The sequence below is a fragment of the Perognathus longimembris genome, chromosome 18, assembly GCF_023159225.1.
Source record: "Perognathus longimembris pacificus isolate PPM17 chromosome 18, ASM2315922v1, whole genome shotgun sequence".
Lineage (NCBI taxonomy): Eukaryota > Metazoa > Chordata > Mammalia > Rodentia > Heteromyidae > Perognathus > Perognathus longimembris.
This window is the reverse complement of record NC_063178.1, coordinates 757,559-779,203: the sequence shown is the minus strand read 5'-3', so window position 1 is coordinate 779,203 and position 21,645 is coordinate 757,559. Positions and strand designations below refer to the sequence as shown.

At 63.2% G+C, this 21,645-nt stretch overlaps 1 protein-coding gene and 1 long non-coding RNA gene across 2 annotated transcripts in view; both read left to right on the top strand.

The window, feature by feature from the left end:
* Nucleotides 1-20,092, top strand: part of LOC125366738 — a 25,812-nt gene extending 5,720 nt beyond the window's left edge. The window contains exon 2 of the long non-coding RNA XR_007213964.1: nt 19,601-20,092. This is a non-coding gene — a long non-coding RNA (uncharacterized LOC125366738). The remainder of the gene's footprint in view (nt 1-19,600) is intronic.
* Nucleotides 725-19,043, top strand: C18H1orf198 (chromosome 18 C1orf198 homolog). The gene is given in 5 exon segments (XM_048367433.1): nt 725-852; nt 855-1,060; nt 9,378-9,428; nt 16,398-16,895; nt 17,861-19,043. Coding segments are annotated over 5 exon segments (927 nt in total). The 5' UTR covers nt 725-737; the 3' UTR covers nt 17,918-19,043.
* Nucleotides 20,093-21,645: the final 1,553 nt, after the last annotated feature.

Genomic DNA, 21,645 nt, shown 5'->3' with positions numbered 1-21,645 from the left:
GAGGTTGGGATTCGGGGGCGGGGCCTCTGCGGGGGTGGAACTCCAAGGGCTGCTGGTGGGGGCGGGGCCTCTGCGGGGGTGGAACCCCAAGGGCTGCCGGTAGGGGGCGGAGGTCTGCGGGGGCGGGGCCTCTGCAGGGGTGATCCCCAAGGGCTGCCGGCGGGGGCGGGGCCTCTGAGGGGGTGATCCCAAGGGATGCTGGTGGGGGAGGCAGGGGGCGGAGCCTTGGAGGGGGTGGGCCTCTGCAGGCGTGATCCCCAAGGGCTGCCGGCGGGGGCGGGGCCTCTGCAGGGGTGATCAAGGGAGGCTGGCGGGGGAAGGGGGGGGCCTTGGCAGGGACGGTTCTACCGAGCAGACGGGACGGGGCAGAGTCCGCGCTGCGTGGCGGGGCGGAGTGGAGAGGGAGCGGGCGGAGTCCGCGGGGCGGGGCGGAGTGGAGAGGGGCGGCGGGGCGGGGCGGCGGGGCGGGCGGGCGGAGGCGGCGCTCCGGTGCTGAGTGGAGACCGGAGCGCGCGGGCGGGGAGGCGGGGCGGCGGGGCGGGCCCGGCCGGGCGGAGGCGGCGCTTGGGGCCCGGCGGGCGGGGCGGCGGGGCGGGCGGGCGGAGGCGGCGCTCGGGTGCTGAGTGGAGACCGGAGCGCGCGGGCGGGGAGGCGGGGCGGCGGGGCGGGGCGGAGCGGCGGGGCGGGCCCGGCCGGGCGGAGGCGGCGCCGGGGCCCGGCGGGCGGCGGGGCCGGGCATGGCGTCCATGGCGGCGGCGATCGCGGCCTCGCGCTCGGCCGTCATGAGCGGGAACCGGCCCCTGGACGAGCGCGAGCGCAAGCGCTTCACCTACTTCTCGTCGCTGAGCCCCATGGCCGCAAGATCATGCAGGACAAGGAGAAGATCCGCGAGAAGTACGGGCCCGAGTGGGCGCGGCTGCCGCCCGCGCAGCAGGACGAGGTCATCGACCGCTGCCTGCTGGGGCCGCGCGCGCCGCCGGCCGCCGACGCGGGGGACCCCGGCCGCTTCCCCGGCCCGCGCGGGCCCACGGGCCAGAAGCTGGTGCGCTTCGGGGACGAGGTGGGTGCGGCGGGCGGGGCGGCGGGGTGACGCCGACCCCCGGGCTCCGATCCGGCGGCGCCGCCCCGGGGGCCGCCGGGGGAGCTCGCGCCCGGAGCCTCGGCTTCCCCGGCGTGAAACCGAGGCCCCCGGCCCCCCGCGCGGCGCCGGCGGAACTTCCCGGCCGGAGCGCGGCGGGGGGCCGAAGGCCCGGCCCGGCGCCGGGCTCCGGGGGCTCCGGCGGCCCGGGCGGCCCAGAAACCCGGGCTCCCTCGTTTCCTCGAAGCGCTTTGTTCCTGTGAGCTCGGCGGCTCCGGGGCCTCCCTGACCCAACTTTGCCGGGAGGAGGGGAGGGCAGGGGAGGGGAGGGCAGGGGAGGGGAGGGGAGGGGTGAGGAGCTGGAAGACTGGGGGGGGGGGAGAGGGAGGAAGAAGAGAGAGGGAAGGAGGAGGGAGGGCGAGAGGGAGACAGACAGACAGACAGACAGGGACAGGCACCCGTGCTAGTCCGGGGGCAGGAGGGAGGAGCTGGGGCAACTTTTCGAGGAAGTTCAGCAGTATGGCAGGAATTCCAGTCAGTCAGGAGTGAGAGCTGACTCTGATTCCCGGTGCAACCGTGCAGACCCTCAGTACAGAGGGTTTGTGATCACAAACGCTCGTGAGGGTCGGGGAAGTGTGCAAGGCAGGAAGGACTGCGCCCGACGTGGCCTTATTCTGAAGGAATTGAAAGGAAACTCTCCGTGGACTTTTTGATCTCGGAGGGCCTTTGCCAAGGAGAAACAAGGGATGTGGTGAGGGATGAGAACATAGGTCTTCAAATGTATTTCTGGGACTGGCTGTGTCTCCGCGAAACGCTGTGTCCCTGAAAGACATGTGTGCTGTGTTTGTGCTCAGGTTTGATGATAGAAAGCAGGCAGCGCCGCTTGAAGATTCAGGGATACACAAACCAGAGAGGAAGCAAGCGTCCGAGCAAGAAGTGCAAGCCCTGGCCTTGCTGTCCAAGCCGCGGCTGGGCTGCACATCCTCAGAAAGCCAGGCCACGGGAGCCAGGACCACGGATAGGAACGGGGTCTGGAAGTGTGTACCGAGGCATCTGTGCCTTTTCAGGAGACCCCAGCCTGACTCGGTGTGTGTGTGTGTGTGTGTGTGTGTGGTGTGACCTTGCACTTCTTTGCTCAAGGCTAGCATTCTCCCATTTGAGCCAGAGCTCCACTTCCAGCTTCTGGTGGTTAATTGGTGATAAGAGTCTCTGGCTTCAGACCTTGATGCTCAGATCTCAGCCTTCTAAGTAGCTAGGACTACAGGGGTGAGCCACTGGCCACCGGCCCAATGTAACTTTTAAGTGAGCTTTGCAAACAGTGCTGAGGGCCTTCTCCCTAGTGCCCCAGCCAAGCCCAGCCTAGGAGGCAGAGGCACTGCTGTGAATTGTGAATTGTAGGAACTTTCTAGGGTGGTTTAGAGGCACAGTTGTAAGTCAGGAGCTTTCCAGGGAGGTTTGGGGTCCGTTTCTGCCTGTCGTGGCTGTGTGGTTGGATGGCACTGGGGTGGTTAAATTCCACCACCAACTGGGTGGTGCCAACCACACCACGGTGGAGTTGGCAGTGGTCTCATAGTTGATTTGAGGAGATGGCTCGTGGAGGATCTGCTACCCTATCACAAGGGCGCTAAAGACACAGGGGTGGGCCCCCCAGCAGGCTGCCAGGCTGTCAGGGCCGCGGTTTGAGGGAAAGAACTCTGAATTAGATCAAGCAGCCACTCCACAGCCCTTTCTGCTACTCTGACCATGGTGCCTGTTTCTTTGTGTGTCCTCCACTGCTAGTACATTTTTGTGTCCTGCAAAGCAACCCGTTGTCATCTAGCTGTTTCCTTGTGTTGTAGGAACAACAGAAACCTAACTTCTCAATGGTCATCTTAGGTCTTGGCAGCTCTGAGAGTGGTCAGGGCTCAGATGCGCATGCATGGAGCAGGGGCAGCACCGTGGCCAGTGTGTGTGTGTGTGTGCACATGTGTATGTGTGCATGTGCATATGTGTATATGTGCATGTGTATACCCATGTGTGTATTTGTATGTGCATATGCGTGTACGTGCATGTGCGTGTGTGTATGCACATGTGTATGTGTGCATGTGTGTACCCATGTGTGTATTTGTGTGTACCTGTGTGTATGTGCATGTGTGCATGCACATGTGTATGTGTGCATGTGCGTGTGTATGCATGTGTGTATGTGTGCATGTGCATATGTGTGTATGTGCGTGTGTGTACCCATGTGTATGTGCGTGTGTATGCACGTGCGTGTACGTGCGTGTGCGTGTGTATGCACGTGTGTATGTGTGCATGTGCATGTGTGTATACCCGTGTGTATTTGTGTGTACCTGTGTGTATGTGCATATGCGTGTGCGTGCGTGTGTGCGTGTACGTGCGTGTGTGTGTGTGTGTGTGTGTGTGTGTGTGTCCACCCCTCGCCCTCCCTGCTCTGGGCGGGTCAGGCTGGAAGGCCCAGCCTCAGATCCCCTCTTGCTTTGGTGCGCTGGTCCCCAGCAGAGAAGGAGGCCTCTGCCGTTAGTGTTGGAGTTGGGAAGGGTTTTCTGTTCTCGGCTCTTTGGCGATCGCCTGGGCCAGAGCTTCCAAGGCCTGTGTTCATCAGAAGCTCGAGCTCCCAGTGTCGGTTCATGTGTGCAGCCCCACCCCCGTAGTCCTTCCTCACTCCTTTAAACCCGCTGCCAGGCTGTGGGTTCTCATTGAGTGTTCACAGAGCAGCCGTGTCCCCCTGTCGTCAGCCCCCCTGTTCCTCACCTCGCTGTCACCCAGGCCCTCTTGTGAAGGGCCCAGGGGCTCTGCGGGAGCCCCCACCCCTCCACCGTCCCAAGGGAGAGGGCAAGGGCCCAGAGAGTGGTGCAAAAGCATTTTTCCTGGGGAAGGGACGGCGGCCCAGGAGCCTGGCTTGGAGCAGGCAGACCCTGGGGACGGTTGTGTTGGCAGACGGGAGCTTCTGTCTGTCATGCCCTTCCTCAGCGGAAGGTTCTGGAATGGCCTACCTGGGGCGGTCGAGGTTTTTGCTTTAGAAGGGGCCCCATCTATTCTGTGGCTTATCTGTGGCTCTTATCAGACAGAGGAAAACCCCAAGCCCTGAATTTTTCAGGACGGTGCTGCGGCTGCTGCCTGTCCTTGCCCCAGCCTCCTCCAGCGACCCAGCAGGATCTCTGTGGAGCTATTCGGGGTCCCGAGTGGGCCCCCACTCAGATGACAGGGGACTTGGGTACCTCTCCTGAAAGGAGGTAGACTGGAGCGGGGGTGGGGGGGTGCGGGGGTGGCGTCCACTCCAGCCTTCAGCACACGGGCTGGATTTTCCAGGCATAGGACGCGGAGCCTGTCCTACTTCCGCGGCTTAGCAGGCCCGCCGCGGTGCCCCGCACCCCAACTCCTCCTCCTGGAACGGGCCTGTCTAGCTTACTCTTCTGTTCTGGAGCCAGAGTCTTGGCCTCCTGGACTCCCAGAGGCCTTTGAAGGCCAGGAAGCCAGCAACCTCCCTCCCCCCCCACAACCTCACTGTCGCTTCTGAGGGCCTGGGTGCTGTCAGCTCAGTGTTCACTGCTGTAAAGGGTAGCTGTTCAAAGCCAGCTTCAACAGCAAAGTCCGTGAGACTCTCATCTCCAATAAACTACTCAGAAAAGGCTGGAAGTGGCGCGGTAGCTCAAATTGGTAGAGTGCCAGCCTTGGAGAAAAAAAGCTCAGGACAGAACCCAGGCCCTGAGTTCAAGCCCTAGGACTGGCACACACACCAAAAAAGTGAGGGGAATGTGGGAATTGCTTTACTCAATATTTTGGACTTCTGTTTTGGTTCTAGGGTTTGGGATCAAGGCCTCCCACTTGCTAGGCAGGCGCTCTGCCACTTGAGCCAGTCAACCAGTCCCTTCGTGTTGGTTATTGTCAAGATGGGGTCTTGCTCTGTGTCGGGGCCTCCGGGGCTACGACCCCCCTATCATCTGTGCTTCTCGTCTCTGGTTGATAGGCACGCACCACTCCACCCAGCTACTGGTCTGAACCTTTTTGGTGCCCAGGCTGGGCCTAAAAAGATCCCCGGATCCCCACCCTGGCTGGTATTACAGGCCTGTGCCACCAAGCTGGGCTTGGGCTGGTCTTTTAAGGAGGTCGGAATGTGTGACAGGGTGTGCTTCCGTCCCACGCGTTCATGGGGTGCTGGAAAGGGGGGCACGGCAGGGGCGGCCCCTCCCTGGCCCCGCCCCGCGCGGGAGGCCGGCACCGGGAAGGGGCGGGTGGGCTCCGAGGGCCGGGCGGGGCGGCTGCGGCCCGTCCCTCAGGCGTTCCCCGGGAAGGATGGCTCCCTGCCCTCCAGTGCCTGGCCTGGTGCCCAGAAGCCGAGGTGGGGGTGTGGCCTGTCCTCCCAGCCCCTGCCTCTGCTGGCCCCGTGGCGGAAGTTTGGAAACAGATGAGGTGACGAGGGCAGGCACTTTTGCTCGACAGGTATCCTGTCCACACCCGAAGCGGCAGGTTCCCCAAGCCACACCCGGCTGCTGGGACTCCCTGCTCACCTGCTGGTCCTCGCCTTTGACCGCCCTCAGTGGGCGACCCCCAGCCCGGCAGGCTTAGGGGGCTGAACGTCGGCGCGGCGCCGCAGGGCTTGCAGATAACATCAACAGGCCAGAAGCTACATCTACATCGCCCATCCAGAAAGACGGGCACAGTTGCCAGGATCAGGCAGTGGACAAAAGAAAGCATATTTCAATCATTTTTGTTATTATTCCCTTTAAGATACCTAATCTTAGATTCCTAGTGAAATGGAGTGGGAAGTGGATCTCCGGTGCACCGACCTCCAGGCCCTGAGGGTCCCTGCCGCCGTGGTGGGGGGAGGAGGGGCGCTGGGACAGCAGTCCACCCGGGACCCTCGCTGGTGCCTGGTGCGGTTGACGCCCTTTCCACCCCCGAGAGCCGCGAACCCCGAGGGTGGCGTGTGTGGGTGATGCCAGCCCCGGTAGCCACCGCCCTGTCCCTCCCCATCCCCCTGCCTGCCCCCGCTGCCCCCTCCCCGGTCCTGCGGGTGGAATCACTGCCTTTTCAAAAGGAGCGGCTTGCCGGCGCTGGTGGCTCACGCCTGTCATCCCAGCTACTCAGGAGGCTGAGATCTGAGGACCAGGGTTCAAAGCCAGCCCAGGCAGGAACGCCTGTGAGAGTCTTACCTCCCATGAACCACTCAAAAACTGGAAGTGGCGCTGTGGCTCAAGTGGTACAGTGCTAGCCTTGAGCACAAAGAGGCCCAGGGGCAGCGCCCAGGCAGAGTTCAAGCCCCATGTCCAGTACCACCGACAACAAAAGGACTGGCCTGTGGTCCTCTCCACAGCCCACGGTTGGTTTCTCCATTTTCCTACTGGAGGAGGTGCACTGGCTCATGCCGCTGTAAATCACACTGTTAAAAGTCACGCTTCATAAATCGGCTGTTAAAAGCGTGGGTTCCATGGCAGCAGGGAGGCAGCGGACCCCTGGGGCGCCGGCCCAGCTGCTGCCTGCCCGCTCCTGAGCACTGGGCTGCAGCGGACGGCGCCAGCACCGCGTGGATGACCGCTGGCAGAGCTGCGGCTTCCGTCCCTTGGCTGAGCCTTCTCTAGTGCTCACGGCACTTCTCAGCAGGAGCCAAAGTGCCGCTTCTCCCCCCAGAGCCTTCCTGCTTCCGGGCCTCGGGGGCACCTGTGGCTCCTAAACTGCCTCTGCCTTACCAAGACAGTGTGACCGGTCTCTGAGAGCTTAGCAGTTGGGAACGAGGATTTCAGCAGGCCGTGGTCGTGTGCACCCTTGTAAGCCTCCCAGCGCCCGGAGCGACCCGGCAGCGGGGGCAGCGCGTCTGGGCGTGGCGGGCGGCCTGCCTGGGCTCCTGGCCCTAGCCGTGCGGGAGTCTGCCCAGGACAGTGGCGCGGCGCCCGAGTGGGTCTGCCACAATGCCAGCCCTGGCTCCGTGCGTTTGGCCCCCAGGATGGAGTACAGCTGGAACCATAGGCCGTAGCTTTTCCAGACCAACTTCGTTTGCACCCAGATCTTGCTGTATTTTTTAAAATGACGTTTTATTGTGGTGATCTATCTGTGTCTGTACCTTGCCACATTTCAATCATTTGTCAGCGACACTTAGTATATTCACGGTGTTATATGACTGTGTCGCCTTTGTCTGCAGCGGCTTGGAAATGGAGCAGACACCGGGTGATCCCTGGGGGCCTGGTGTCCCCAGCCCCAGGCCCAGCCGCTGCTTCCTGAAGTCACTTTCTGTGTAACCTTTGTGGATTTCAAAGGGACTCACTGAGTTCCTGCTTAAGCAGAAGGATGGTGTGGTGGATGGGGCTCTGCTCTGGTAGCTGGGTCTTCCTCTGCCCGCCCCCCCCCCGCCCCAGCAGGGTCAGCAGCCTGGGTGGGAAGAAGAACACACTGGCACACGCTTCCCTTTGCCCATCCCACCTCTTGGATAAACACCATTTTTGCTCCATCCACACCTTCCTGTCCAGCCGAAAACAAAGCCCTTCTGCTCGGCGTTTCTGTTGGCTTTGGGGTTCCCTTCTCCAGTGGGCGCCACCCGGAGGCGGGCCCCAGCAGCAGCCGGAATCCCCACCTCTGCGTGGGACGCCGCCCGGGCCCCATAGCTTGCATTCCTCCGGGCTGTCATTGCCATTTTTGGAGAGCAGAATTTGGACGTTGAGAAATAGCTTGGATTTAACAAATTCCAAAGGGGAAGGCAGCGGCCCTGTTCCTGCTGGCTTTTGGAAGTTTGGCCCCACAGCCAGTCAGCCCGGTGCCCAGCCAACATTGCTGCTGCACTGGGGGGGGGGGGGGGCATCTGCAGTACCCTGTGCCTGTGGGGGCTCGTACTGCACCTGGGGGGGGCAGCCCAGCCCAGCCACCCAGCAGCAGGCCCGTCCCCAGAGCAGGGGCTAGGGACACTCCCGTCCCCAGAGCAGGGGACAAGGATGTGCTGTCCCAAGGCAGGTACTCTTCCCTGACAGATGACACTTCTACCTCCAGGGACTGCGTCTGAACTTGCTCGTGTCCTGTACTGGGGATATCTTGGAGGACAGGCGTGGGATGTGCAGATTTGTTCATGTGTTCACCCGGGAGGAGTGTCTGGGGGCATAGACCCTGTCTTCTCGCACTAGGATAGCCAGGCACAAAGCTATCAAGGTGCCTCGATGTGTGTAGACGGTGGATTGTTCCTGTGTGGGCAGTGGACTGCCCCTGGGTGGACGGTGGGTTGTCTGTGTATAGATGGTGGGTTGTCTGTGTATAGATGGTGGGTTGTCTGTGTATAGATGGTGGGTTGTCTGTCTGTATAGATGGTGGGTTGTCTGTGTATAGATGGTGGGTTGTGGTGGGTTGTCTGTGTATAGATGGTAGGTTGTCTGTATAGATGGTGGGTTGTCTGTGTATAGATGGTGGGTTGTCCCTGTGTGGACAGTGGGTTGTCTGTGTATAGATGGTGGGTTGTCTGTGTATAGGTGGTGGATTGTCTGTGTATAGATGGTGCATTGTCTGTATAGATGGTGGGTTGTCCCTGTGTGGATGGTGGGTTGTCTGTGTATAGATGGTGGGTTGTCCCTGTGTGGACAGTGGGTTGTCTGTGTATAGATGGTGGGTTGTCTGTGTATAGGTGGTGGGTTGTCTGTGTATAGGTGGTGGATTGTCTGTGTATAGATGGTGCATTGTCTGTATAGATGGTGGGTTGTCCCTGTGTGGATGGTGGGTTGTCTGTGTATAGATGGTGGGTTGTCCCTGTGTGGACAGTGGGTTGTCTGTGTATAGATGGTGGGTTGTCTGTGTATAGGTGGTGGGTTGTCTGTGTATAGGTGGTGGATTGTCTGTGTATAGATGGTGCATTGTCTGTATAGATGGTGGGTTGTCCCTGTGTGGATGGTGGGTTGTCCCTGTGTGGATGGTGGGTTGTCTGTGTATAGATGGTGGGTTGTCCCTGTGTGGACAGTGGGTTGTCTGTATAGATGGTGGGTTGTCCCTGTGTGGACAGTGGATTGTCCCTGTGTGGGCAGTGTTCATCTGTCATGTGTAGACAGGAGGCCCAGTCCTTGTCTGTGAGCACACTGCTCCGCCCCTCAGCTTCCCTCTGCCTGGGTCTGTTGGGGGCCAGGTCTGCGTCACCCCGAGTTTGCCTGGCAGGGGAGGGATCACAGCAGTCTCTACCCGAAGGTGAGGCGAGGCCCGCCGAATTGGGGAGCAGGGTCAGCTCTGTGGCTTCACACCCGCTCTCGGCCCCCCGGGGCCTGGGTGGGGTGGGTGGCCGGCTGCGTGGGGCTGCCTGAGCTTGGACTTCAGACTCATTCTTGACTTTTTATTTTAGGACCTGACTTGGCAAGATGAGCACTCGGCCCCATTCTCCTGGGAGACGAGGGTAAGTCGGGTTGGGTTGAGAACACTTGAGGACTCTACGGCGCTCACTCAGCATGTGATGGCCGCAGGGCCCGTGGCCTGCGTGGTGACAGCTGGGTTGGTCTGAAGGGAAGGCTGGCTGGGACCGCAGAGCAGACGTACTTCAGTGGTAGAAGTCAGCCCGGGTCACCAGGCCTAACGGTGGCCCAGGAGCTTGGTGTGCAAAGCAGTGGGCGAAGGGCGGCGGTGGCAGGGTCCTAAGACCCCGGTGCTTTCGCCGGGGTTCTGGGTGTGGAGTGCTGGAGCTGGGTTGATGTGTGGTTCCCGCGTGGTTCCCACTCGGCCCCCGAGCCCGGTTCCCAGCCGCCTGGGCTCCACTTCCCTGCCGGCCCTGCGTCGGGAGCCCGGGGCAGCTGGGGCACTGGACTCGGGGCGCTGAGAGCCCAGCGCAGGTGCTGGCGCGGCCTCCGCCCCGGTCACCACCGTTGCCGGGGCCGCTGGGGTATCCGCTGGAGGCCCTCACCTCCCAGCCACGGGGGGGCTGAGGGGCAGCTCGCCGGCCGCGGAGGGGGGCAGCAGACAGCCCGTGGGAAGCAGCCGGCGTTCAGCACCCGGGGGCGGAGGCCGCTGGGGTCACGCAGCTCGCGCCCGGACGAGCCCCCCCACCCCCCTGCCCCGTCCCCGCCCCGGCCTCCCGCGCGCTGCCATCGGCGTGTGTCACGCAGGCCTGGGCGCTTCAGCGGTGCTCCGGGCACCCACACCGTTAGGTGACCTCACACCATCCGCCTCCACTCTCGTTCCCCGCGCCTGGGCGCTGTCCCTGAGCCTCTTTTGCTCAAGGCTGGCGCTCTACCGCTTGAGCCACAGCGCCATTCCTTCTGGCCATTTTCTGTCTATGTGGTGCTGGGGAATGGAACCCAGGGCCTCGTGTATATGAGGCAGGCGCTCTTGCCACTAGGCCATACTTCTGGCTTTTTTGAGTTTTTATTTTTGCCCCGGCCGGCTTCAAACCGCGACCCTCAGATCTCAGCCTCCTAAGTAGCTAGGATGACAGGCGTGAGGCACCGGCGCCCGGCTTCTTTTTCTTGGCTGCAAGGCTGTGCGCGTCTATGGGCTCTCTGTGTGCTTTGTGGAATGACTGTCGCACGCGTCCACACGCCGCGGTCTCTCTCCATCCCGCGGAACTGCTGCCCTGGACCAATCAGATAATAACTCCCTCCCCCCGCCCCCTCCCCGACTGCCGGCCGGAAGGGAGCTACCCGGAGGCCTCCTGTCCCGGGGGCGGGGGGGTCATGGTCTTCGTTTCCACTCATCTGTCATTCTTGGCAGGCGGAGGGGACCTTGGGGACCCACTGCATTCCTGACTGATGTAACCGATGCTCCAGAGGAAAAACCCCAGCACTCGATTGCTCCGGACCGGGGGAGGAGATGGCCTGCAACAGGGCTGACCTAGACCCGACCGGGCCCTCTGGCGTTTCCCGCCCCGCCCCCCCCCCCCCAGCAGCTTCTCGGAGGACGGGTCTTCTCTGGTGCTCGGCTGCCTGTTGGGTGGTTCAGAGGCAGAGTGGATGGTTGGTCCTGGGGGGCAGTGTCCGTGAAGTGGGGTGGTCCTGAGGGCTAGTGTCCTTGAGAGGGAATGTTCCAGGCCTTCTGGGAAGTGGGGAGGCACAGCGGGTGTCTGGGCTGAGCCTGGCGACAGGGGGCACACGGAACCCCCCCCCCCCCAGGGGCCTGCAGGTGCTCCTGGGTTCGGGCCGTCGTACGCCCCCAGTGTGGATGGACGAAGACCTCAGTGGTTGTCTGCCGTCCATGGAAAGACGGGAAGCAAGTGCGGCTTTGCCTGGCTGCTCTTCCTGGCTGCAGCCACTGGGAGAGGCATGGTGCTGTGGGCGGCCCCGCTCCGGGCTCGCTCCAGGCTTCCCACAGACACCCCAGTCTCTGCCCATACGCAGATCCACGCCCCCCCGTTTCCCCTCCTTCCCTCTGGGCTGTCCTTGCTTTCTCTAAGGTCAGAGCCCAGCCCTGGGCCCCCTGCCTTTTCCCACGGCTCACCCCGGGGGCCTAGCCCTCCCCCTTGAGCAGGGGGTCCTTCCACAGGGCCGCTTGCCCCCCCCCCCAGTCATGTTCTTCCACGCCCGGGTCTTTGTGCACCCCCTCACGCCCACCCCTCTGTGAAAGCTGCCCCCTCCTCCTGATGGGGCACAGGTCTTGTCATTATTACCATCACAGCCAAGAGACCTGTGCCACGGCTGCTGAGCTCAGGGTGCCTTGGTCCCCGGGAGCCCCTTTTGCAGAGGGGAAACCAAGGCAGGAAGAGAGAGGTGAGAGCAAGGTTGTGCTCCCAGCCTGGCTCTGCCCTCCTTGCATTACTGTGGGACCCCAGAGGGGGCCCCCGTGGTGCCTTTGCCCTGTGAGGCAGGAGGGCCCCCAGGACAGGGACTTGCTCCTCCGTGGGCCTGGTGGGCACCTCTGCCACCCTCCAGGCCTCCGAGAGCAGTGCTGAGGGCCAGGCCACGCGGGCCCATTCCCGCCCCCCTCTGGGTCAGAGGTTGTGCTCAGCCCCCCTCTCCAGGTCAGAGGTCGTGCTCAGCCCCCTCCCCCCTGGGTCAGAGGTTGTGCTCAGGATCGTGTTCCTCGGTTCCTCACTGACTGATACCTGGGTGCTAGCCCCCCACCCCCCGCCCCCCCTCCCCGCCGCTCTGCCTGTCTCTCCTGGGCCTGAGCTCCCCCGAGTTGTGCGTGGAAGGTCAGTGGGGATTCGGCTCCTGGTCCGCGAGGAGCGGCTGTGCCCCGCGGCCTAAGCCCGCCGCCTTGCCCCGTAGGACGCCGCTCTGCTAGTTGGGTGATTCTGGACGTTTCTGTATTTCCCTTCGCCTGCCTCCCTTCCTTCCTGGCAGGGGAGAGGGGGTAAGGTGAGTGTGGGGCAAATGTATTAGGATCTGCCCTGGCCACCTATGGTGTTTTTGATAATACTTTTGTAGCCTTTGTCTCAACAGTTGGAGGTTGCCGGCAGCTGCCAAGCCAAACAGTTAGCTTTGGCGGCTGCACCCTTGCTGAATATCTTACATTCCTCCCCAGCGAGCGGCGCAAAAATAGATCCCGGGCTGTGTTGCGGTCTTACTGTTTTTAGCGCGGACGTGGCCGGCTGAGACCCGGTCCCCCACGTGGGTGTGCCGGGTCCCGGCGGGCCCTGCGTGCTCACCGGGTCCTCCCGGCCGGCCCCGGGCTTGGGGCTGGCAGGGCCCGGAGGATGCCCGGCTGCCGTGAGCACAAGGGCTTCTTCCTTCCGCCTCCGTCCGTCTGCTGGACGTCTGTCCGGGAGGGACCTGCCGGGGACCGCTTGGCTCTTGGCGTCTCCTGCGTGCCGGCACGGTACTGGCAGGGCCGCCGTGACCTCCTTTCTCCAGAGCCCGTGACTGGGAAAGGCGAGCCGTTTTCCAGGAATAGGAAGCGAGTGTCTGGTGCGTCCCTGCCTCGCCTCTTCCCGTCTCCGGTCCCCGGCGCGGCCTGCCCAGCGCCCCGGGTGCCGTGTGCCCTCCGGAGCTGGTATTGGGGGTGCGGTGCCGGGTCCTCAGTAATCGGGCAGGAAAGGGGGCTCCGCTCTGCGTGTTGCGTGGGCGCCAGTGCCCGGCACCCCCGGCTTCCCGGGCCCTGCGCTCCGAGACCAGCCGACCCTGCCCTCCCCCCGTTGCCACGGGGGCCTCCACAGCGAGCGAGCCTCCCCTTGAACTCGTCTTGTGTTGAGAGACTGAGTGGTTTCTTGGTTTGGAGGAGTCGGAGGACTCGGTGCCCCACGGCTGCGGAGGACGGGGAGGCGGGGAGCCCCGCGTGGAGTCGCGCGAGCAGGGCAGGTGCGCCGTGCCAGGGTGGAGGGGCCGCTCCGCCCACCCCCCTGGCTGCCTGCGGCCACGATGGCGGCCCTCCGAATGGGGCCGCCGGGCCGGGGCCGCGAGCGTGCCGCCCGGGCGCGGAGCACGGGGCCGGGCCGGGCCCGACGGCAGGCCGGGGTCCCCCAGACGGGCTAGCGTCCACCGGACGGAAGTCGGGCCCGCGGGGAGGAGGAGCCGAGGCCGCCGCGACCTAAGCGTGGGAAAAGCCACAGACGCGTCGGGACGGTGCGGCCCTGGCCCCCTGTGCCTCGCTCCCTTCGGCCCTGTGGCCCCCCCCCCCCGCCACCCTCCCCACCGCCCCGCGTCCCCGAGGCCCAGCCCCGCCCCGGACCTCCTCACACGCCTTCCACCGGGGATCCCCGCGGAGCCTGTGGCGCGACGGCGTGGCTTAGACGGCCGCGGAGCCCGCCGTGGCTGGTCCCCGCCGTGGCTGGTCCCTGCCGTGGTCCCTCCGTGAGGGTGCCGGCAGCCCGTCCCCGCGCCGGGCCTCGGTCCCTCCGCCGGGACACTGGGCTTGGGAAGAGCCCGGGACTGTTACATTCGGCCAAAGACCTTGTCTGCACACTGTGCCTGCCTGGAGGGCGGAGGCTGAGTGTGAAGCTGATAAGATGCGCAGGGGAAAGAGATCTCAAGGCGCCGCAGTGTCCAGGCTGTGCCCCGGTGAGCCAGATTTAGCGTGAGAATGCGGAGAAAAAGTGGAGCACGGAGATTTGAGAAATGTACGGTTTTGCCAGAAAAAGAGCTTGTGTAAAATCCCAGCCACTCCGGAGGGTTGAGTCGGAAGCCAAGACTTTGTCTCTGAAACGCGCGAGGCCCTGCGCTCACCCCCCCCCCCCCCGGCGCCACCCCCCACCAGAGCGGAGAAAGGCGGCCGACCGTGGTAATAGGAGAGACGCCGCCTTGGCTGGATCCCGGGGTGACCCCGCCCCCGCCCACGTGATGAGGGCCTCCTTCCCCGAGTCCCCCGGGGGCTTGTCGCCTGCGTCCTCGCACTCAGTACCGAGGCTGCCGCCGCCTCGCGTGGTCCCGGGGTGCTGGTTCTCGGGCTGCGGGCTGGGGTGGCAGGGCCTCCCGGGCTCCCCGTGTGACGGGGTTGGGGTTCCCCGCGCGGCCCCCGCCACGGTCACCTAGGGAGTGAGACGTCAGTGACTGCGTGTCTGCCGAGCCCGGAGCAGGGCCGGGCCAGGAGGCTCCGCGGCCAGCAGGGTTGTGGGAGGCCCAGGCTCCAGGAGCTCGATCTCACGTCTGGCCAGGTGCCCCCAGGTGCCAGGTAGAGATGGGGTGAGCGGCGGGGGAAGGAGGCGTGTTACCTGCCAGCCACAGGAGGAAAGCGCTTCAGCCATCCTCGGTACCCAGGCGAGCTAGGCGCTGAAGCAGACCCGGAGCCAGGGGCCGGGGCGGGACCTGTGCCAGGGGCTCCGTCGCCGGCTGGGCTCGGTTGACTGCTGGCTCCAGTTGTGTCTGGAAGGTTCCAGAGACCTTGTCCCCCCATCATCAGTGGTCCTCACGGCCTGGTGGGGGTCTGTCCCCCGAGGGCAGTTCTGGGCCTTCCTTGTAAGGAGGTTCTGCCCGGTCCTGCCCCTCCTGGGTCCGGGGTGGACGCAGAGTGAGAGCGGGCTCAGGAGGGGACGCGGGGAGCAGGGCGTCTCCTGCTTTGAGTTCAGCTGCGCCCAGCGGGGGCAGCCCTCGGGAGCCCCTCGGGGCTGGCCCAGCCCGTGGAGGTGGCTGCGTGCGGATGCAGGGGGGAGCCGGGGTGGGGGGCCGCGGCTCTGGCGTGGGAGGGATTCGCATCCTGGATGGGTGACCTCACAGAAGCCCCGCCTGGCTGTCCCAGGCCCCCTCCCCATGTAGCTGAGAGTAGCGCTTAGGCCCGTTTTCCAGGGCTGAGCAGGTTCCTGACTGGAGACCCCAGGGGAAGGCGGAGGCCCCGCCTCGGAGCAGCCCTTTCTACATGGAGGGTGCCTTGGGCCTTGGCTTCTCCGCATTAATAAACAGGCTCCTGCTTCTCTAAACAGCGGTTTTTAGCGTATTGGGTTGGAACTCTGGGCTGTGTCTACAAGACAGGTGCTCGACCCCTCGAGCTATGCTCCCTGTCCTTTTGCTTTTAGTTTATCTTCACAGTGCCTAGCTTTGCCCGGGGCTGGTCTCCGACCTCCACCCCGCCCGCCGCTCAGCCTCTGCCCCCAGCCTTGGGAGTGGTTTTATTTTATTGAATTTATTTGTTATTGTTATTGTACAGGAGGGTTACGAAAGTCAGGTAAGGAGTGTGTTTCTTTCTGAACAGTGTTGCCTCTTCCCTCAGTTTCTCCAGTTGTCCCTCCCTGCTCCCCACCCCCACACGTGTGGGGTTCACGTTCAACATAGTGTCCAGTGAGTATCCCTGCTGCCTGGCTCACCCTTGACCCCATCATTTCTGTGCCCCCCCTTACCCTCCCCAAACAGATAAACTTACCTACAAGGCAAAAGGTTTAGAAATAAAGAATAGCAAAACCACAAAGCAATGAAAATCCTCTCGCTTCCGTTTCCCGGGAGTTCGTTTCCGTGGCCGTCGCTTGCTATGGCGTGTGCACGCGGCTGTTGAGGCTCTGCGGCCGGGATGGGTTTGGAAATGACCGAGCTGGGAGGTCGGGCCTCGGGTCTGCTCCCCTCCGGGGACGCCCGGGCTGCCGCGTGGCACGTGGCTGGCGTGGACAGCTCAGCGGGGCCGGGCTTCGCGGTCCTGGGTTGGCAGGAGGCAGATCCGGACCGGAAAGGACCTCGTGGGCACTGTGGTGTGGGTGTGGCCGTCTCGCCCTCTGGGTGCGTGTCACTGGCCTCTGGCACCCCGCGGAGCCCGGGACCCCTTTCCTCGCGCCCCAGGGAGGTCCCCCCCGCCTGCGGGCGGCCCCTCCACAGAGGCGGAGCCACTGGTCATGGCTGATAGTTACCCTGGAAGTGCTGGGTGTGATGGCGTGTCCCACGTCGAGACGGAGAAAGTTCCCGGGTGGACAGCAGTCTGTGTTGGTGCAAATGCGTGTGTGGGCGGGGGGGTCTGTGAGCCGTCTGTCCCTTGGGTCTGTGTAAAGCTTCTCGCTTTCTCTCCCTGCCCCACCCTGCTCCAGAGTCAGATGGAGTTCAGCATCTCCTCCTTATCCATCCAGGAGCCGGGTGTGGGCGCCCCGGTCGGCGAGCCCCCGAGGCCCCCCGCCAAGACTTCGCAGGGGGTGCCGGGCCTCAAGCCCCCCCAGGGAAGCAGGTCCTCCAGCCTGGACGCCCTGGGGCCCGGCCGGAAGGAAGAGGAAGCGGCCTTCTGGAAGGTCAATGCCGAGCGCTCTCGAGAGGGGGCCGAGGCCGAGTTCCAGTCTCTGACCCCCAGCCAGATCAAGTCCCTGGAGAAGGCGGAGAAGGCCTTGCCCTCCTGCTACTGGCAGGACCCGGCCCCGAAGGACAGGGAGGCCGAGGCCGCCCCCCCGGAGCAGGCCCCGCCCGGTGCGGAGGAGCAGGAGAGACCTCGGGCCCTCCAGGCCCCCGCCGACGCCGAGCCCCTGGGGAAGCCCTCGCCACCCAGCCCCAGGCTGGAGGATGAAGACCCTCTGTTCTCAGAACCCGCGCTGGCACAGGTGGGTGTGCACGCTCACAGGGGGGGGCAGGGAGCCGGGCGGGCGGGGGGGGGGGCGACCCTCTCCTTCCTCCCTCCTCCTCCCCCTGTGAGCTCCGCCCTCTCCTCCTTCCTCCCTCCTCCTCCTCAGGGGTCCCTCACCCGCCTGTCCTGGGGGAGGGAGGGCTGGGGGAGGAGGGGCTGGGAGCGGGGGACAGGACACACCTGGGAAGGGGTCCCTCACCCGCCTGACCTGGGGGAGGGGGGCTGGGGGAGGAGGGGCTGGGAGCAGGGGAGGACTGAGCGCTCTCCCTCACACTCCCAACACTGGTGATAAAAAGTGCAGATATGGGGGCTGGGGATATGGCCTAGTGGCAAGAGTGCTTGCCTCGTGTACATGAGGCCCTGGGTTCGATTCCCCAGTACCACATATACAGAAAACAGCCAGAAGCGGCGCTGTGGCTCAAGTGGTAGAGTGCTAGCCTTGAGCAAGAAGAAGCCAGGGACAGTGCTCAGGCCCTGAGTCCAAGGCCCAGGACTGGGAAAAAAAAAGTGCAGATATGGAGACAAGACTGAACGTTTGTTTGTGACTTTAAATGGCATCAGTGTTGGAAGACGACACACAATCAGAACAGGACAGCCATTGTTCCAGGAGGAGCACAGCGGGAATTAGAGGGGCTCCCCCTCCCCAGCCCCCCACGGCGCCCCCGCTCTGCCTGTGAAGCCCTTGCTGCCTCCCCCCCCATCCTGCCCGTGGGGTCCCTGGGGGCCGGGGCTGCGCCCCGTCTGGGAGGGGCTGGACGAGCTCGGCACGGTCCGTCTGGCCGGGGACTTGGGGTGACTTTCTTGTCTCCCGCACGGAGGTAAATTGAGGTCAGGGGCCCCCAGGTGGAACCAGACCGTCTCCTTGGGGCCACCTTAAACGAGATGCTGAGGTTAGACTCGGGCGCGAGCCCAGCTCACCTCGCCGCCTCTCTCCCTCCGCAGGTCGGCTCCAGCACGGTCGTCTTGAAGACGGGGTTCGATTTTCTGGACAACTGGTAAACGGGGCGCACGGCGGCCCGCCCCGCCCGCCCCGCCCGCCCGGCGAGGGCTCGCTGGGGCGATCGTTCCCTCCGCGCTCCACACTTTTCTTAATTCCTTGCAAACTGGCAAATAGTGCCAGGTTTTTTTTTTTCCTCTTTGGTAAACGCAGATTTATGGTATTTTCAGTAATTTGATAGCAGAAGTTTTACATTTGGAATTTTTATAATCCATGGGGAATTTAATGCAAGTTCCTAGTTCGACCCAATTTCCCCCTCAAGGGATCGGTTTCATTATTTACGAAAGTCGTGAAAGCGACGCCATCTCCTCCTCTGCCCTCCACACGCCGTCCGTGCTGGGCGCCTTGAATGGAGGCTGTGCGTCCTCAGCCACGGGGAGAGAGGCTGGCGCAGACCCCGGCCTCTGGCCGGAGCCCCTCCCCACCCGCCCTCCCCCTCCCCCCTCCGCTGGGATCCCGAGGCTCCCTGACTCACTTGTAGAAGAGACGGCTGTTGGAAGGCAGTTGCATGTCTGAAAGTTTCGTACCAACTTTCTCCTTACTTTGTATCTGGATAGCCACACCTAGCTTGGTTTCGTACCAGATCCCCTCAGAAGCTCTTGCTACCTGCTGCCCCGCCCCCCCCCCACCCAGCTCTGCGGGAGCGCTGGTAGGGGCGGGCAGGGCTGGACCCCAGACGGTGCACAGTCACGGGCCGGAGCCTTCCAGTGCGAGCCCAGCAGGCCACAGGTGTCCTGCACCCCGGAGCCTGCCCCACCCGGCCCACCACCGCACGGGAGACGCCTACTTCCCCCGAGGCCCCTTCCTCACCGTGTGGACCGGGGGGACTGGGGGCCTGGCCTGCGGAGCCGGACAGCCACCGCCCTCGCCTGGCTCCGCCCAGTGACCCTCCCCCACGTCCCCCTGGCAGAGTGCCAAGCCGGGGCGGGGCGTGGGGCCGACCCCTCCACGCCCCCCTCCACGCCCTCCTCACCCGAAGCCTTAATGCCCGCCAGTCACGCCAGTGGGCGGTACACAGGGGTGTCCTTTGTTTCTGATGCCTGTGTCATGCAGCCTTCCAAAATGGCTCCCGAGCGTGCTGCCCGGCTCTGGGGTAAAGCACATGGCATCTCCCATCCCCCCCCCCCCCAGGAACTTCTGCCAGAACCCGCCCAGCTCACGCGCGTGTGGGCCCTGCGGGCGGCTTTGTCCCTCACGCCGTTGGGCCCTCGGGCTCGGGTGCTCCCTGCTCTGGTGCTCACCGCCATTTGGCAGTCGAGGTTCTTTCTGCGCCATTTGCAAGAGTGGATGACCACACGGGTGAAAAGGCAATGGGGCTTTAGAAGTCCTTCCCAGGACTTCCTTCCCTAGGCCTGCGCGGGCGCCGGGTTCCCGGGGCCAGCAGCTGGTCACCCGCAGACCGCCACCCGCCTGTGCGCCTGCCCTGCGGCCTGTCCCCCACCTGGAGTGGCCTTGGGCCACCGGGTCAGGGCGACCTGTCTGCTCTTCCCAGAGACTCATGCCTGCCCCCCTCAGACATCTCCGTCGTCCTCAGCTGGGAGCTGGGAGTCCCTCCAGAGCCGCTGAGCTCCGTGCCTTCCGGACCCCACGCCGCTGGGCTGTGGTCTTTCTCCAGGGGGGGACTGCCACGGGCACAGGCCCAGCTGCAGCCTTGTGGAGGGGTCTGGACTCCAGAGAGGGCTCAGGCCCCACCCTGCCGGGCCCTCCGTGGGTGCCCCCACCCTGCCCGGCCCTCCGTGGGTGCCCCCACCCTGCCCGGCCCTCCGTGGGTGCCTCCCAGGCCACGTCCTTTCCTTCAGGTATCCGTGGTAGCTAGGAAATTAAACTCGACCCCTGCCACGTGCTCTCCCCTGCGCGCCATGACGGAGCTTCTACAGTGAGGAGCGCGTTCCTTCTTGAGAGTGCACCTGCCCTCCAGCCGGAGCCCGCGCCCCATCGCCGCGCCTGTGTCTGGCCTGGGGTCCACCTCCTGTAGAAGCTTCCTGAGTCGGCTTCGTGGCTGGCCCCGGCCTCGGGCGGGGGAGGGGGGCCTCTACCCAGCCTGGAGCGGCCTCTCTTCTTTGCACCTCCCTTTCTTGGATACACATTTTCAAAAGTGATCAATTCTTACTGATGGCTTATAACGCGACCGTATTTTATATTACTAGCCTTTAATAAAGCTGTTTAAAAATTTTGAATTCTTTAAAGTTCTGATTGATTGCTTTTTAGATTCTAATTCATTCTAATTCTCTAGACACCTAGAGGAGGGTCTGCTCTTGGTCTCTGCTCACCTAACAGCTCAGAAAGCCTGCTTGGTAGTTGAGCACAGGAAAGAAAGAAGCTTTTACACTAGTAAGGAGCCATGTCCACAGGGATGCCCATGGAAAAAGCCTCGTCCACAGTGCTGACCACAGAAAAGCCACATCCACAGTGCTGACCACAGAAAAGCCACACCCACAGATGCCATGCCCACAGTGCTGACCACAGAGAAGCCACGTCCACAGTGCTGACCACAGAGAAGCCACACACAGAAGCCATGCCCACAGTGCTGACCACAGAGAAGCCACGTCCACAGTGCTGACCACAGAGAAGCCACGTCCACAGTGCTGACCACAGAAGCCATGCCCACAGTGCTGACCACAGAGAAGCCACATCCACAGTGCTGACCACAGAAAAGCCACACACACAGAAGCCATGCCCACAGTGCTGACCACAGAGAAGCCACGTCCACAGTGCTGACCACAGAGAAGCCACGTCCACAGTGCTGACCACAGAGAAGCCACGTCCACAGTGCTGACCACAGAGAAGCCACGTCCACAGTGCTGACCACAGAGAAGCCATGTCCACAGTGCTGACCACAGAAGCCATGCCCACAGTGCTGACCACAGAAAAGCCACATCCACAGTGCTGACCACAGAAGCCACGCCCACAGTGCTGACCACAGAGAAGCCACGTCCACAGTGCTGACCACAGAAGCCATGCCCACAGTGCTGACCACAGAGAAGCCACGTCCACAGTGCTGACCACAGAGAAGCCACGTCCACAGTGCTGACCAGAGAAGCCACGTCCACAGTGCTGACCACAGAGAAGCCACGTCCACAGTGCTGACCACAGAAGCCATGCCCACAGTGCTGACCGTAGAGAAGCCACGTCCACAGTGCTGACCACAGAGAAGCAACGTCCACAGTGCTGACCTCAGAGAAGCCATGTCCACAGTGCTGACCACAGAAAAGCCACACACACAGAAGCCATGCCCACAGTGCTGACCACAGAGAAGCCACGTCCACAGTGCTGACCACAGAAGCCATGTCCACAGTGCTGACCACAGAAGCCATGTCCACAGTGCTGACCACAGAAAAGCTACGTCCACAGTGCTGACCACAGAAGCCACGTCCACAGTGCTGACCACAGAAGCCATGTCCAGTGATGACCACAGAGAAGCCACGTCCACAGCGCTGACCGCAGAGAAGCCACACCCACAGTGCTGACCACAGAAGCCACGTCCACAGTGATGACCACAGAGAAGCCACGTCCACAGTGATGCCCAAATCCAATGCAGTCCCATTCCAGGGCAGGGGAGTCAAGACAAGCACAGGAATGTGGGCCCAGGTTGTCACGTATGAATGAGTCCACACGAAGGATCCATACGAACCAGAAGCAAACCCCACTCAGAATGTCAGTCAAGAATATCGAGTTTCCAGGAGCCAGTGTAAACTATTATACCCGGGCTTCCTGCTTAGCTCTGTCTTTA